The 16,002-nt window shown below is 35.1% G+C and overlaps 1 protein-coding gene across 3 annotated transcripts in view; it reads left to right on the plus strand.

Moving 5' to 3' along the window:
- ASPM (abnormal spindle microtubule assembly) overlaps window positions 1-2,770 on the plus strand; it is a 58,416-nt gene extending 55,646 nt beyond the window's left edge. Inside the window, exons 24-27 of one of the 3 annotated variants that reach the window (XM_027843437.1) lie at window positions 243-397; window positions 1,149-1,325; window positions 2,243-2,412; window positions 2,493-2,770. In XM_027843437.1, coding sequence (XP_027699238.1) covers window positions 243-397; window positions 1,149-1,325; window positions 2,243-2,412; window positions 2,493-2,595 — 605 coding nt within the window. In that variant the 3' untranslated portion in view covers window positions 2,596-2,770. The remainder of the gene's footprint in view (window positions 1-242; window positions 398-1,148; window positions 1,326-2,242; window positions 2,413-2,492) is intronic. The other 2 variants (XM_027843439.1, XM_027843438.1) reach the window with 2 other exon arrangements.
- The last annotated feature ends 13,232 nt before the right edge of the window (window positions 2,771-16,002 follow it).

Raw genomic sequence — 16,002 nt, forward strand, 5'->3', positions numbered from 1 at the left:
AGGTGGTGCAGAGGATAGAGCTCCAGCCTTGGAGTCAGACCCGAGTTCAAATCTGGCCTCAAACACATAAGACTTACTAACTGTGTGACCCTGGGCAAGTCACTTATCCCCATTGCCTAGCCAAAAAGCAAAAAAAAAAAAAAAAGAATATAATGTTTGAAAATCTCAGTACTTAAGTAATTGTTAGTGTGAATTTTCTTGTATTCTGCTTTAAATACAAATGTATTCTATTTCCTTTTTAGAGGTTGTTACCAGATTGTCCCCTCTTTGTTGTGAAAATATGGCTCAGAGTGGAGCAATTGCCAAAATATTTGTTTTGATTCTAAGTTGCAACCGTAGCATCCCATGTATGGAAGTCATCACGTATGCAGTGCAAGTTTTACTTAATGTCGCTAAGGTACTTTTATCTTACATGACGTTAGTGAAATGTTTCTAAGTTGAGCAATCTACCTATTAAAGTACTTTTGTTTGATTGCCTTTTGGCATTTTTCTCAGATTCCCCTTAAAACATTTCAATGGAACTTAAATTTCATTACTAAATAACTAATTTTGCTTAAAATTATTAGAAAATACTTTCCCTGTTTTGGCCTAAATTTGAGCATTTTTCTGCTTAAGAATCTTATAGTGTGTGTGTGTGTGTGTGTGTGTGTGTGTGTTTTCCATTTTGGGGTAGGATTATATCTGTAAATTGTATTAAAAATAAGATATTCATGTCTCGTAAAGCATGCTGACCTGAATACCACAACACAAAAAGCCTGAAAATTGCTAACTCATAAAACATATTAAATATTATATTAATAATAGTTATGATATTTATATTATATAATAATTATAAATATTAAAACTATATTATGGTCTTCTAGATAATAGAAATTATGTATTCTTTCTTATTAAAGCTAACACTTCCTAATGTAGTATTCCTGATAATAGGCAATATTAATTTTTTGAAAATTTGCCTCAAAAAGTACTAAATATTCTTTGCTTTAAAAGCTTGTTCTTTATTACTTCCAAGTTCTTATTTCCACATATTTTAACATTTTATTTTTTTATCTTAAAGCCTGATAATTTATTTCAGTTTTACTTGACTTAATGTAAATATTTCTGAAGTTGACTAATGTGACTGCTAATGTCTTTTACTTTTCTTCAAGTATGAAAAAACAGCCCCAGCAGTTTATGAGGTAGAAAATTGCATAGATACATTATTGGAGCTTTTGCAAACATATCGGGAAAAATCTGGTGACAAAGTTGCAGATAAAGGTGGAAGTATTTTCACCAAGACTTGCTGTTTGTTGGCTATTTTGTTGAAGACCTCCAGGCGGGCTTCTGTAAGTCTTGTCTACTTCCCCCACTAATGTGTTTCCTGGGGGGTTTTTTGCTTGCTTTTTTTTTTTTAACGTGTGTGTGTGTGTGTGTAAAAATTAAATAAGCATCTCCTAAGTGGCTAGTCTTCTATAAGAAATTGTACTACAAACTTGAGTTTTAGATGTTAAAAAATGACATTACAGCCATTACAAAGTTTATATTCTACTAGTTGGGTATATCCCAAATAAGTATAATAAAAGGAAAACTGTGACCTTATTACTCTCCTGCTCAAAAATCCCCAGTGGCTCCCAGTTTTGTAAAAATAAAATAAAAACTCCTTGGTTTGACACTGGAAAACCTTTACACTATGATGCCAACCTACTTCTGCAGGCTTATTATATATGTAATATTTCTTGTATTCTATGTTCTAGCCAGAGACAATGTAAAAGATTTCTTGCACATGTTTTCATTTTCTGTTCGGTTTATTACTAGTGGTAAGACCACTATCTAAAAAGGTTACTCCTGAAATATAGGTTAGTCTAGTTTTACCCTGAAGAATAACAATTCTGTCCCTGGAATTTGATTGTCCCAGGGGACTGAGGCTTAAGTTACACTTCCTTGGATGCAGCTATCTGATAGCCTCTGGCCTTATGGATCTGTCTTCGTGGTCCTCTAAGGCCTATGAATTAGACTCAAAGACCTTCTAACTTGGTTCAATTCTGAGATCACTCAAGTTACCACACCTTGCCCCACTAACCTGACACATTTTCCATATGGAAACAAGTGGGCCCATTGTTATTGAATATCCTTTCTCTGTTATAGCTAAGTAAATCTTTTGTTAACTGGTGAATGATCCGTGAAAAATGTTGCAGAACATATTGTTTAATTATTACTGTTTCATTCTGAATCAATATAAATTTTGTTTGCTAATTTTTTTTAGGATAGCCGAAGCAGACCTAAAGTTGTTAACCGCATTTGTAGTCTCTATAAACTTACAGCACGTAAGCATAAAATGTGTGCTGAAAGGATAATCACTAAACAAAAGATGAATACCACAAATGGACACTTCTTTATTCCACCAACGCCTGTAAGAACCAAAGTAGTTTCAAGGTAAGAATTTAAATTTGATCTGAATTTTTCTACCTTTTATGATATTTCTTTGTTAATACCTGATTCTCGTTTCCCCACAGATTAAAGCCAGATTGGGTTTTGAGAAAAGATAATATGCAAGAAATTGTGAATCCTCTGCAAGCTATTCAAATGGTGATGGATACACTTGGTATTCCTTATTAATAAATCTGTAAAAAAAAATTTTTCCTAACTGTACAGTAAAGAGAAATCTTAAAGCTTTTTCACTTTGTTCTGTATCTGTTTTTTAAAAATCTCACTTTTATATTAAAATTAGAAAAATTGATATATATATTGCAGCTGAAAACTTTGAATTATTTTACTTCATTTGTTGTAATATTGTTGAGAATGTAATGTCAAATTACTATTACACAGTAATAAATCATAGTCTGTGATTCTATAGTAGCATGTTATGTCTTGTTTCTACTCTCAAGCACAATACCAATATGAACTTCAGTTCCTTTGGAATGTGGATAAGATAAAGTATGATCTCCCTATTTCATTGGCAATCATAGACATATTCATTTTCTAAATCTGCTTAGTGTTCTCAGTAAAGAAAGAAGAACAATGATAATGATCTTTCTGGATGTATACATTCCCATACTATTCCTATCCATAGCTCACTTGAATGTGAGTGCTGAACAACCTTTATTGCTTGCTAATGATTTCCAAAGCTGAGTCAGTACCATTTAGCAGAGTTTTGGATATGTGCCTTTAAGCAGCAGGCACTTTTTTATCCACTTTTTTAGTCTTTGCTAGCAGAGCTTCTGGACTCTTCTGCTCAGCCAGTAGAGCCATCAGACCAAGATAGTCAAGATGTATCAACTTGCCTCTTATGTGCTCTAAAATTTTTTCCTGATATATTGAAATTCTCATGACTATTTCATCTTTCTTGCAACTCTATCAACATTTATTCCCCCCCCTCTTTTTTTCTCTACAACATGATGAGTGTGAGATGGAATCTCAGTTAATTTGAATTTCTCTGATTATTAGTGATTTTGAGCATATTTCATATGATTGTTGATAGCATGGATTTTTTCCTTTGAAAACTGTTCATATCCTTTTACCATTTATTTATTAATTGGGAAATGTCTCTTATTCTTGTACCTTTGAATCATTTCCTTATATGTCTGGGAAATGAGAACTTTATCAAGGAAACTTAGTTTGAAGATTTCCCCCCACCCACCCCAATTAACTATTTCTATTCTGCTCTTAGCTTCATTGTTTTCATTTGTGTAAAATTTTTTAAATTATACATGATCAAAAATTGTCTACTTAATCTTGTGTGATTCTCTCTGTCCTTTATTCGATCATGAACTCTTCCCCTATTCAAAGATCTGAAAGTTAATTTCTTAGTTGAGTCTCCTCCATTTTGTTTATTTAAGTCATGTATCTATTTGGTGCTATTCTTTGGTATATGGTGTTGTCCTAAATCTAATATCTGCCAGACTGCTACTGTCCAGTTTTCCTGGCAGTTTTTGTTGTTTAGTGAGGTCTTCCCTTAGTATTTGGGATATTTGGTGTATCAAACCCTAGGCTACTAGATTTATTTGTTTATGTATGTTATATGCCTAATTTGTTTCACTGATCAATCTCTCTTTCTTAACTAGTGCCAAACTGAATGATTATTACTTTGTAATATTGCTTGAAATCTGGTACTTGTTTGTCCTTTGTTCTTGAAGAGTACCATTGACATCATGAGACTTCAACATGAGTTGGATTTTGAGTGAGGCAGAGCTGTGTAAAGTTGTCAGCCTTGGCTCTCTCCTCCAGAGTCATTGGAGTCCAGTGATAAGACAAAGGTCAAGACGACTGGTGATGGCCCAGGATGCAGTGCGTGACTTTGGCCTGTTTAAATTAAGCTCTTTCCCTGGTCTCAGTTTCTCTGAGACCGCACCCATTAATGACTAAGGGTTAGGTAAAAATTGAGAAAAAAAGATGGCTCAATTTACCATCCTAAAGATATTAATCTTAGTGGGAAAGACCCTCTGAATTTCTTGCCAGAATAGAAAACAGTTGCTATTTACACTCATTCTGAGTCATCCATACCAAAACAATGTGCCATGGAGGTGTAGGCTGGACCTGTTATTAGCCATTCTATGAAAGCCAGAATGATTTTGGGCTTAAAGGCCTAGTAGTTAAGTAGTTCCTTATAAAACACAATGGGCTTTTTAAAAAAATAACCTTTGTTTCAGAGCTGTATTTCAAGAAGTCCAGAAGATCAGGTGCTAATAAACCATCTTTCTTGGATGAATTTCATTATTATTTTTTTCTATCATTGTAAAGTAATCCTTAAATAGTTTGACTGGCTTGGCATTATATTGCTATATTTATTATATTGGCTCTACCTCCCCATGAGCAATTAATATTTCTCCATTTATTTAGGTCTGTCTTTATATCTGCAAAGAATGTTTCATAATTAGTAGTCATAGTTTCAATGTGAATTGGTAAATTGCCTTCCAAGTATTTTATACGTTTTGTAATTATTTTAAATGACTAATTAACATTTATAAGTACAACACTCAATGATGCTAAACATCCTAAAGAGTTTGGCATGGACCGTTTTTAAATATGATTTTAACAATTTATCTAAAACCAATAGCTAACAGTATTACAATGGAAAACCACTACAAGCTTTTCTAATAAATATAGGAATAAAGTAAAGATGCCATCTCTCTTCATTGTTACCTGACATAGTTCTAGAATGGCAAGCCATAGCAATAAGATAATTAAAAGAAATTAAAGTTGTAAACATTGGAAAAGGAATATGAAATTATCCCTATTTGATAAAAAAAATTATACTTAAAAATTCTAAGAAAATTGGCAAAGAAAATAACTGAGACAATGTTTTCAGTATAATAACAGTATATAAAATCTGCAAAATCACTAATATTTCTAAATTGCAAAAAAATTCAGGAAGAAATCATAGTTAAATACATTCAAAATAACCACATAATGTAGATGCATAAATATGAGAACCAATCCAAGGCACGCTTACATTATGTATAATTATGTATATTATGTATAATTATGTATAATTAAAACCATTTAAAAAAAAAAAAAGAATGACTTAAATGAAGGCATATCCCTTAAGCACAATACACTAGATGAGATCTGACGAGGACAGAGTATAATGGGATTATCACCTCCTCATTCCTTGATGCCCCTTTTACTGTAGGTGAAGATTGCATGAGGCTGCCACATCATACTGTTAACTCATATAGAACTTGCCATCCACTAAAAATTCCAGATCTTTTTAAGAATAATTGTTATCTATTCATGCTCCATCTTATATATGTGAAGTTCATTTTTTTGAACGTTCATGACATCCTATTTCATTTTATGAGATTCAGCCCAATTCTCTACATTGTCAAATCTATTTTGGATTCTGGCTTTTGTCATCCCCTGTATTAGTTATTCTTCTAAGTTTTATATGATCTGGAAATTTCGTGAGGAAATTCTTTTATCCAAATGATTGATAACAATGTTAAACAAGAAAAGGCCTACCACAGATTTCTTTGGGATTGTTCACTGGAGACCTCCTACCATGCTGACTTTGACCCATTTACTTCTTTGAGTCTACCTATCCAGACTGTTCTTAATCCATCTGGTTGCATTATTTTCTGATTCGCATCTCTCCATCTCCTCTGCAGTAATAGTATGCAATATTTTATCAGAAGTTGCTAAAATCTAGGCAAAGGGAATTTTGAACAAGATGGCTGCCTGAACAGAAGCAGACACCAAGCTTCCACATACCTATTCCAGCAAAAACCTTAAGTTTGCATTAGACTGAATAACAACCAGGAATTCCAATGAGAAATTACAGGAAGTGACTTCCACAAAAAAAAATCGATCATAGTCATAATCACCTTATCCTGTAAGATCCCATCAGCCTTGGTACTCTGTCTCATTACCCTCTACTTCTCTGATTGAAGGGTAAGGCCAGACATTCCAAAACCTCCATTTAAGGAAGAAATACAGTTCAGTAAATCTCATTTCTCACATGGCTGCACTATTCTGGGACATCTCTGATTTCACTGTGCTCCTGGATTGGATACCTTTGGAGGCCCTTTTCCCCGCTTTTCAGAGTGTTGTCATTAGATTAATCTCCTTGAGGGCAGAGAATGTCTTTCTTTATATTTGCACTACCCCCCTCTGTGCTTAGAGTTCCTGGCACATAGATGCTTAATAAATATGCCTGTGCCTATGAACGAAAGTGAATAGCTGTCTGAGAAAGCCTAAGGTGGAGACCTTGGAAGTGCTGGGAAACAGCAGAAACCATACTGAGTTAATCCAGACCCAGGGGCTCTAATATCCCTAAAAACTCTATAGAGCCTAAAGAGGACCCTGGAGTTCCACTGCTCAGAACTTCAAACATTATAAAGGGGTCCTAAGCTTGCAAGGTATAGAGGTCAGTATAATGACCAAATAACCCAAGTAAGAGCAGTAGGGCTTACTATGCCAACCAAAAGCGCAGCAAAGGTGGAGCGTGGTCCTTGCACAAGCCTGAATTTGAGGAACAAAACTGGAGAGATAAGTCAAAGAACAACCAGTATCAAAAAATTACTGTCAATCTAGAGATCCCCCAAAGTGGGAAGATAACTACTTCGCAATAGAAAGCAGAGGCTCAAGGGGAAAAGTGGATTTTCCACAATGACTATGTGAATAGGACTATATACCCTGCCCCAACCCTCACTCCACCATTTGGTAGCAATAAATAGGCATACCTCAACTCTATCCAGCTGCTCCATCAGGAGGGGAAAGTTTAGGAGGCTGGGGTCAAGCTCTGCCTGGGGTGGCTGCACTCATCCAGAAAACTAAAGAAGTGGGGCAGGAGAGACTTTGGCAGTGTGGCAGCTTATGGGGATAACGCAGAATGGAAGTTTGTGTCTAGGTAGGACTAATTTTGGCCCCAGAAGCCACGTGGGGCAGGGTCTGAGGCTGGAAAATGTGAATTCTCAGATATGAGAAGAGGTTGAGAAAGTTTTTAGTTTCAACCTCTAGATGCAAGCCTATCACCATAGAGAATGGAGAGAGAAAGTGAGTGATAGAGGAATATAAGGAGAAAAAAACCCTAAAACCATCAAAGATCTCAAATAAAACTCAGGTAAAATCCTAGGGAACAGGCAGATAAATGAAAACTGAAGAGAAAATGGCTGTCAAGACATCTAAATGACTATAAACATATCTAAATATATTGCAAGAAAAATAAAATGAACCAACACCTGATGAAACAGGGCCTTCTGTATTCCCAGGATAGCACAGAAACACAGCAGAATGTTCCCAAATAATTCAAGAGAGAAATAAGAATCTTTAAAGAAGTGAGAAGGAAACAAATGGCAGAATTTATGACCTACCTAGTAGAAATAAGTAGCAGGATAGAAGAACTTGAATCCATGGTGGTGAATCTGTCAAAGAAGAGAACAACTGGGAATATGAATATTATGGAGTTAAGAACAGTCTGGAAGAGAAGCAAAAATCAATAACAAAAGGATATGTGATTTCTATTCAAGCAATACATTTATCTCAAAGACAGGCTGTGTAGAGATAATGTAGGGATCATAGGGCTCCCAGATTAACACAAGTCAAAAACCTGAACACAATGACACAGGAAATAATGAAACTGCCCAAACCTTTTGAATATTGGAAACAAAATTTTGCGATCAGAAGGAAAAGGAAGGGAAATTTGAAAAATGCTAGACTTCTGCACCCACCAGAAATCACAGAAAGGTATGGAATATTTTCCAAAAAACAACAGAGCTCAAGACGAAACCCCAAATGGCCAACTCTGCAAACCTGAGCTTAATCATCAATGAAAAAAAAAAGACATTCAATAGAGAGGCATTCTTACAAACACATATTAAAACACACACACGACTATTGACTTGCAGACATCCCCCCACCAAAAAACAAAACAAAACAACACAGAAAGGTAAATACAACTGTCAAGAAAACTGTAAGTAGCAAAATAAATTACCTCTACTCTAGAGACCGTTTAAAAAACCTAGAAAGACACAAAGGGTTAAAAGAATAACAAAAAAAAGAATCATTAAGAGAAGTAATTTTAAACACATGCAAGGGCAGAAAGATGAAAAAGGAACTTTTTCATAGAAGAGGTAACAGTGGAATAATATACTTGAAACACTATAGCCTGAATCTCTCAACCATCTCCTCTAGGTGAATGAATGTATTTTGTGGGAGTAAACTGCAGAATGGGAAGATGACTAAAAGGGGAGAGAGGAGGAAGAAGATAGAGGAGAATGTGTGATGTATACTGGTCATGTCAGCGGTACACAATGAAGAGAAATAACTCCTGTAGTCATTCTGTAAAAAAAGGGGGGAAAGGAGGCTACAAAATAGGGGAAGTGGCAAAAGGGATTGAAATAGGGAAATAAAAGAAGAAAACTCAAATCATTGGTGGGAGGGGGTCCCACTCCCATAGCAGAAAATATGTATTTTTTAATGGGAGATAATGACCTTACAATGGGTCTAATCAATGATTTGGAAAACCATTTCTTTTGAAATAGTGTTGTGCCTTGATCAACAACAACACAGTAAAAGGAAATCAGAGCTACTGGGAGGCAACTGGTGTCTGGGTTATGGAACCAGAGGGGAGATTTCATGGCAAAATAGAAGGAAAGTGAAATTGAAAATGGCTGGGGTAGAATTGATCTGCACAATCTACAATCTATGACATAGGGTAATTTCTACCATGAGGCAGTAATTCTTTCTTCACTGCCTCCCACAGGAATTGACTTCTAAGGCACAACAAAAAAAGGTGGGTGCGGAGGGAGAGGATAATATCTACAATCCAAAAATATGAAAACTTTTAGAAGATAGTACTTAGTGCTTTAGAAACTTTTGTTCCATGAGGACCACAAAGAACCTAAAGAACTATATAAATATAATGGCTATGAATTTTAAAAATGTTTAAAATAAAAAGGAAAGTGGATTAGTGAAGAAAACAAGGTAATGAAATCTTTTTTTAGAAAAAGTTGCAGAAAATTGTAAAAAAAAATTAAAAACAAGTTTTGAAGGGTTGGAGAAGAGGAAGGAATTTTTTATTAGACTACTTTACAGAGAGAAAAAAGAAGGGAAGAATTAGGTAACTAAATAACAAGAAGATAGAGAGGAAATAAATTAAGTAAAACTCCAAACCTAAGGAAAGAGGTGAAAAATGGGAATGGGAGGGTGAGTGGAGGGTAAAAGGAAGAAAGCCCATGGGAACAGGGTTGCCTGAAGTTGGATTAAGCAAAAATAATTTTAGGGACAAAGAATTATGTTAAAAGAGGAAGAAGAACAAAAATTTACAATTTAGGGGGAAAAACCAATACTGAAGGCAAATGAAGTGAAATATAAACTTAATGCATAAATTTAAATGTGAATGAATGGGTAAAATAATCCAATATATGAGAATGACAGATGGCAGAAAGAAAACCAAATCTCATGTTTACAATGAAAACATTCTTTAAAAAGTAAAGATATACAGAAAATAAAAATCAGAGACTAGAACAAAATTTACTACGTATCAGGTAAATCCAAGAAAAGCAGGAATTTCAATTACATCATCAGACAAAGTAAAGACAAAAATTCACAATGTAATAGAGACAAATTATGTAACGCTAAAAGAAACCATAGATAATAAAAAAGTCAATATAAAACATTCCAAATTCATCTAAATTCATAAAGGAAAAATTAACAGGAGATAAAACTCTCCTTTTTTGATGATATGACAAAAATTGTAGCAATGAACAAAATTGAGATCATTGTTTAATCTAAGTTATGAGTTACAAAATAAACCCCAAAACTCAGGATCTTTGAAAGAGAATGACAAAAGGCAATAAAAGAAAGGGAAATCAATCCCATTCAAAAGAATTACAAGATGAAATTGAGGAGGGAGGTCAATCTACCAAAGCACATGAAATACTTGCATAAATTCAATTACAAAGTACTCCTTAAATAAAGAAAACTTAAATGGCTAGAAGAATATTCAATGCTCATGGCTGGATGGTACCAATGTAATAAAAATGGTAAGACTACTAAAGTAATATACAAAATTAATGCTATACCAAACCATCAAAGGAATACTTTTCAGAACTCCATAAAATAATTATAAAATTCATTTGGAAAAACAAAAGAAGTAGAATATCAAGGGAAATAATGGGAAAAAAGTAGGAATGAAAGGGGAATAGTTAGATCTCAAACTATATTATAAAGCAGATGTCATTAGAATACATTTTATTTCCCACTTCTATTCTTTTGCTTAGGATGTCTCCCATGCCTAGAGTCTTCTCCCTTTCCCATTTATCCCACCTTGGCACCAGAAGTTCTCTTAAAGGATCAGCTCAAGTGCCAACTTCTTCAAGTGGCCTTCCCGATTCCTTCGGTTGTTAGTCCTGTCCTAAATTCCTCATCACTTTGTATAGATTTTGTATATATCCTGAATTTACTTACCTGTGAATATGTCATTGCTTCAGTAGAATTTAATTTCTCTGATTTAAGAGACAGACACTTTTTCATTTGTATCTTCAGTGCCTAGCATGGGGCCATTTAATAAATGTTTTCTGATTGATTGATTGATTAAAATCCTTCTGTCTAGCTAGTTTAATAGTCTAATAGGTGATATGGCACAAGTGAGGGGCCCAGGTCTTATAATTTTATGGTCAAATCTATTGTATGGTCAAACTAGAATTTGTAGCTTTTTTATGTAACAAAGAACTGGCACACTTCCACAATGTCTCCGTGTGCTTGGCTTAGGCAACTTCCATATGTAGATTCAATTCAATTTAATTCAATAAACATTTAGTAAGCACTTACTATGTGCCAAGCCCTATGCTTAAGGGCTGGGGATGCAAAAAGAGGCAGAAGAAAGTCCCTGCCTTCAAGGATTTTATAATCTAGCGGGGGAGACAACCTGCAACCAAATGTGTACCCAAAAAATAATATATAGGAAATAAGGGAAGAATTAAGAGGAGTTAGGGGAGGCTTCCTATAGAAGGTGAGATTTTAGTTAGAATTTAAAGGAAACCAGGGAGGTCAGTAGTTGGAATGGAGGAGGGAGAGCATTCCAGGCATGTGGGAAAACCAGACAAAATGCCTGAAGCCAAGAGATGGAGTGTCTTGTTCATGAAAAAGCCAGGAGGCCATTGTCACTGGATTGAAGAGTATATGTTGGGAAGTAAGGTGTAATAAGCCTGGAAAGTAGGAGAGAGTTAGGTTATAAAGGGCTTTGAATGCCAAAGAGAGCATTTTGTATTTGCTCTTGGAGGCAATAGGAAGCCCTGGAGTTTATTGAGTAGGGGAACAACATGATCAGACCTGAGGCTTAGGAAAATCCCTGTACTGACTAAATAGAGAACGAATTGGAGTGGAGAGGGACTCGAGGCAGACAGACCCATTAGCAGGCTATTCCAACAATCAAGGTGTTAGTTGATGTGGGTGTCAGAGAAGAGCAGGGAGCATCTTTGAGAAATGTTGCAAAAGTGAAATCATCAGGCCTTGGCAATAGATTGGATACGGTGGGTGAGAGATAGGAAGGAGTCCAGGATGACACCTCTTTTGGGAGCCTGAGCATCTGTTGCCCTCTATAATAATATGGAAGGTAGAAGGTAGGGGAGGTTTAGGGGGAAAGGTAATGAGTTCTCTTTTGTACATATTGAGTCTAAGATGTCTACTGGACATCCGGTCTGAGATGGTCTGAAAGATAGAGATGTGAGATTGGAGGTCAGCAGAGAGATTGGGGCGGATAAGGTAGATTTGAGAATCATCACCATAAAGGTGGTAATTAAACCATGGGAGCTGATGAGATCACCAACTGAAGTAACAGAGGAAGAAGAGAAGAGGACTAGGGAGCCTACTATTTCTGGTAGAGTCAGGAGGATATAGAATAGAAGGGCTTTGAAGAAATGTTGAAATGTAGACAGTCTATAACCAGTTCCATTCTGCCAACCCTGTGGTTAGAAGTCTTTTTTTTTTTTGATTGGCTGTACAACCAGAACCTAAGCCTAAAGGTCTGAGTCAGTCACACTCTGATAATTTGACTTCTTTGCTGACAGCAATCAGTGAGAAAGAGAGAGAGACAGTGCTGTAAGGGAGAAAAACCTGGGGCCTTCTCTGTATCAAAGCCTTGTGGTCCCAAAAAGGAGACCTTAGTCATTGGTTTCTGCATTCCTTCTTTTCTGTTCCAAGTGAAGGAAATGGGACCTTCTATCTTATGAGTTTCCAAAGGTCAGGTGACCAAGTGTCCAGGATTCTTAGCATCTGGGTTTTGTGCCAGCTCAGCATTGATGCCCTAAAGAATATGGACTGACTGGCATGAGTGATCTTCAAGTTCTAACTCAGTGGTAACTGAATTGAGGACCCATCCAAGCAGTCACGCCACATCTGGATTTGAACTTTGTGGAAAAAAAGGTAAAAACTGAGGTAAGAGTGAGATCACTCTCCCCAGAGACTAAGGTAAGGTCAGGTAAGGAAGAGTGTTTCCCTGAGGTTTTTTTCTCCTTGTTATATCTTTGAAGTTAATATCCCTTTGTAAAAGCTAATTGATGTAAATGGTTAAACGGAACTGGAACCTTAGTTACTGACACCTAATGCAATAAAAACTATTCAGATAATTGACATACAAGGACTACTGAGAACTTGAAAACAGTTGACAAAATGCAAAGCACTTGAAGCAGATTTAAGAACAACATTTACCAAATGATTACTAACACAGCACTAACAAAGTCTGTTACACATTGGGATTTTCAGTGCACGACTGAACATGCAAGAACCTGTCCCATTCTGCACCAAAGCTAGGATTTCACAGAGCAAACTAATGAAATTTATGTAGCTTCCCCACCCCATGACAACTAGAGTTTTTTGCTTCATATTGCATAATTGATATCAAAATTCATGTCATTCAGTGGTGAAAGAGCTACAAGAAAACACATACACTAATTCATTGTTGGTGGAACTTTGGAAAGCAATTTGAAACTTTGCTCAAAAAGTTATTAAATTGCATACCCTTGACTTAGCCATGCCACTACTAGGTCTATACCCCAAAGAGATCAAAGAAAGAAGAAAAGGACCCATGTATACCAAATATTTATAGTAGCTCTTTTCACAGTAGCAAAAAATTAAAAACTGACTGAATTCCCATCAATTGGAGAATGCTAAACAAGTAATGACATACAAATATGATGGAATGCTACTGTGATATGAGAAATTATGAAATAGTTTCAGAGAAACCTGAGAGGACTTCTGTGAACTGATACAAAATGAAGTGAACAGAACCTGGAGAACAACTTATACAATAACAATAATATTGTAAAGACAAACTACTTTGAAAGGTCTATGTATTCTGATCACTACAATGACCAACCATAATTCCAGAGGACTCATGAAGAAGCATGTTATCCACCTCTAGACAGAGAGGTGATAGATTCACAGAACAAGCTAAGGCATATATTTTATTTTTTGGACATGGGTAATTCTGGATTTTGTTTTGCTTGACTATACATGTTGTAATAGGTTTTATTTTCTTTTTCTCCACAAGGATGGGGGGAAAAAAGAAAATGTCAACCTTAAAATAAAATTGGATTAAAAAAATAAAATAACAATTAAAAATTCCTGTCACTCAATGGCCATAGATGATAAAGAAATTTTGTTTCCATTTCAAAGTTCAGCATGAAGAATATATGTGAAATGCCAGGAATCCTGATGAACAAATGTGTAATTAGTGCTATCATATGCTTTTCCGCTGTCTTTAGCAGTTCCTTTGTTTTTGTTGACCCCTTCTTAGCCAATATCTGGATTCAGTGACTGAAAGAGTCTTTATATACATATGCCTAAAAGAATGATAGCTGCATAGAATCATAGAGCTGAAAGGTACCTTGGAAATCTCTCTCTGTCTCTCTGTCTTTTTGTCTCTGTCTCTGTCTGGTTCGTAAAAAACAAAACAAAACACTTTCTATTCCCATAGATTCTTCTCCCTTGTAGCAAAGTCTAAAAAAATGTTAGATAGTTTGACTGATTTTTAGGAATCTCCTAATATTTGAAATACATTGATTGAAGTAAGTTTTTTTTTTGCCTTTCTTTTTAGGTAGTATTTGAATTATTTGGGAAAGTGGCCACAAATATATAACTTATCCTAACTGAAATTTAATGTGTTTGGAGGTAAAGAATGTCAAAGAATTTTACTGTAGGCAGTATGTATGTCTAACAAAAAATGAAATAATTTTCTATAATTCGTTTTGTTTAAAATGAATTTTTTTTTTAAAAGTAACTTGGCAGAGGTGTTCTGATTGTTGACTGTAACTAATCGAAATTACCACTAGATGTCATCATGACTCTGTACACTATATTTTTTAGCTCAATTTAATATGTGTACGTATGTGTAATATATTAAATTATATAGTTCTTACAAATACATTTAAACTGTATTTTCACATTTCCATAGAGAATTATAACCACCCACAGCGGAACCACTTTACATAAATTCTTAGTTTTGTTTTGTTGTTTTTTTTTATTGTTCAGACCATTGATTTCATCAGTTAGGGAATTTCCAATGAGGAAATTTTTTTCAATAGTGCAAATCACCAACTTTCTATACTTTATTGGCTTAGAAAAATACTTGGAGGTATTGAGAAGTTAAATAACTTTCACATAGTTACATGGCCAATGTACATTTGAGGCAAGACTTGAACCCAGATTTTCATGATCCCAAAGTCTACCCTCAGATTGTCTCTAATTTTTACTTTTAAAAGAGGTTAATTGGCATCTAATGAACATTTGTAGGCTTTATTTTGTTCATCTCATTCAAGCATGTGTTTTTATTGTTCTACTGCTTGCTTAAGTCAGACTTACTTTTTAATCTTTTTTTTTTAAGTGAATTGTCCCCTTCACAGTTCTCTGGTAGGTTGCTCCTTTCATGGCCTTTGCTTGTCTAATAACCAAGCTGTCCCAGGATTATGACATTACCTGTTGCTCACTTATGGACCTACCTCCTAAAATGTCTCTTTCCCATCACCTCTTTTCATAGCTCTTTCTTAGTTTTTATCTTTCATTATTCGCAGCTCAGTTAATTCTACCTTAGGCAAATTTTTGCCATGCATTATACACAAATACTCTTTAACTATCCCACCTCCTTCTAGCTCTTGCCAAGGTACCTCAGGAAAGCAATCTTTTCTTTCTCCTCTCCAACTCAACCCTTTTTACATCTGTAAGACCTCCCACTCTCCAATAATAGACCTGAAGAAAAAGTCAACTATCCAGACCTTCTTAGAAACATTTTTATAGTCATTAGTCCTTTGTCCAAATGCCAAATTGCTTAATAATAGTAAGAGAAATTGGTAGCACCAGTGGACTTTACTCTATGGACTTAGTTTTTACTCAAATTTAGGATGTTAATTTTTTCCCTTCTTTTTAAGGCTGCCAAAGTTATTTGTTAAATGATTTAAATGAAATATGTAACCTGTGTTTAAAAAGAGACATAGACAACCTTTGTAAATGATTAACTTTTTTCCAGAGAAATGCTACATGTATTCACTAAGGAAAACTTCATGGTACGTTCAGCGTAGCTCATGGCTTTAT

The sequence above is a fragment of the Vombatus ursinus genome, unplaced genomic scaffold (assembly GCF_900497805.2).
Source record: "Vombatus ursinus unplaced genomic scaffold, bare-nosed wombat genome assembly UNPS02014909.1, whole genome shotgun sequence".
Lineage (NCBI taxonomy): Eukaryota > Metazoa > Chordata > Mammalia > Diprotodontia > Vombatidae > Vombatus > Vombatus ursinus.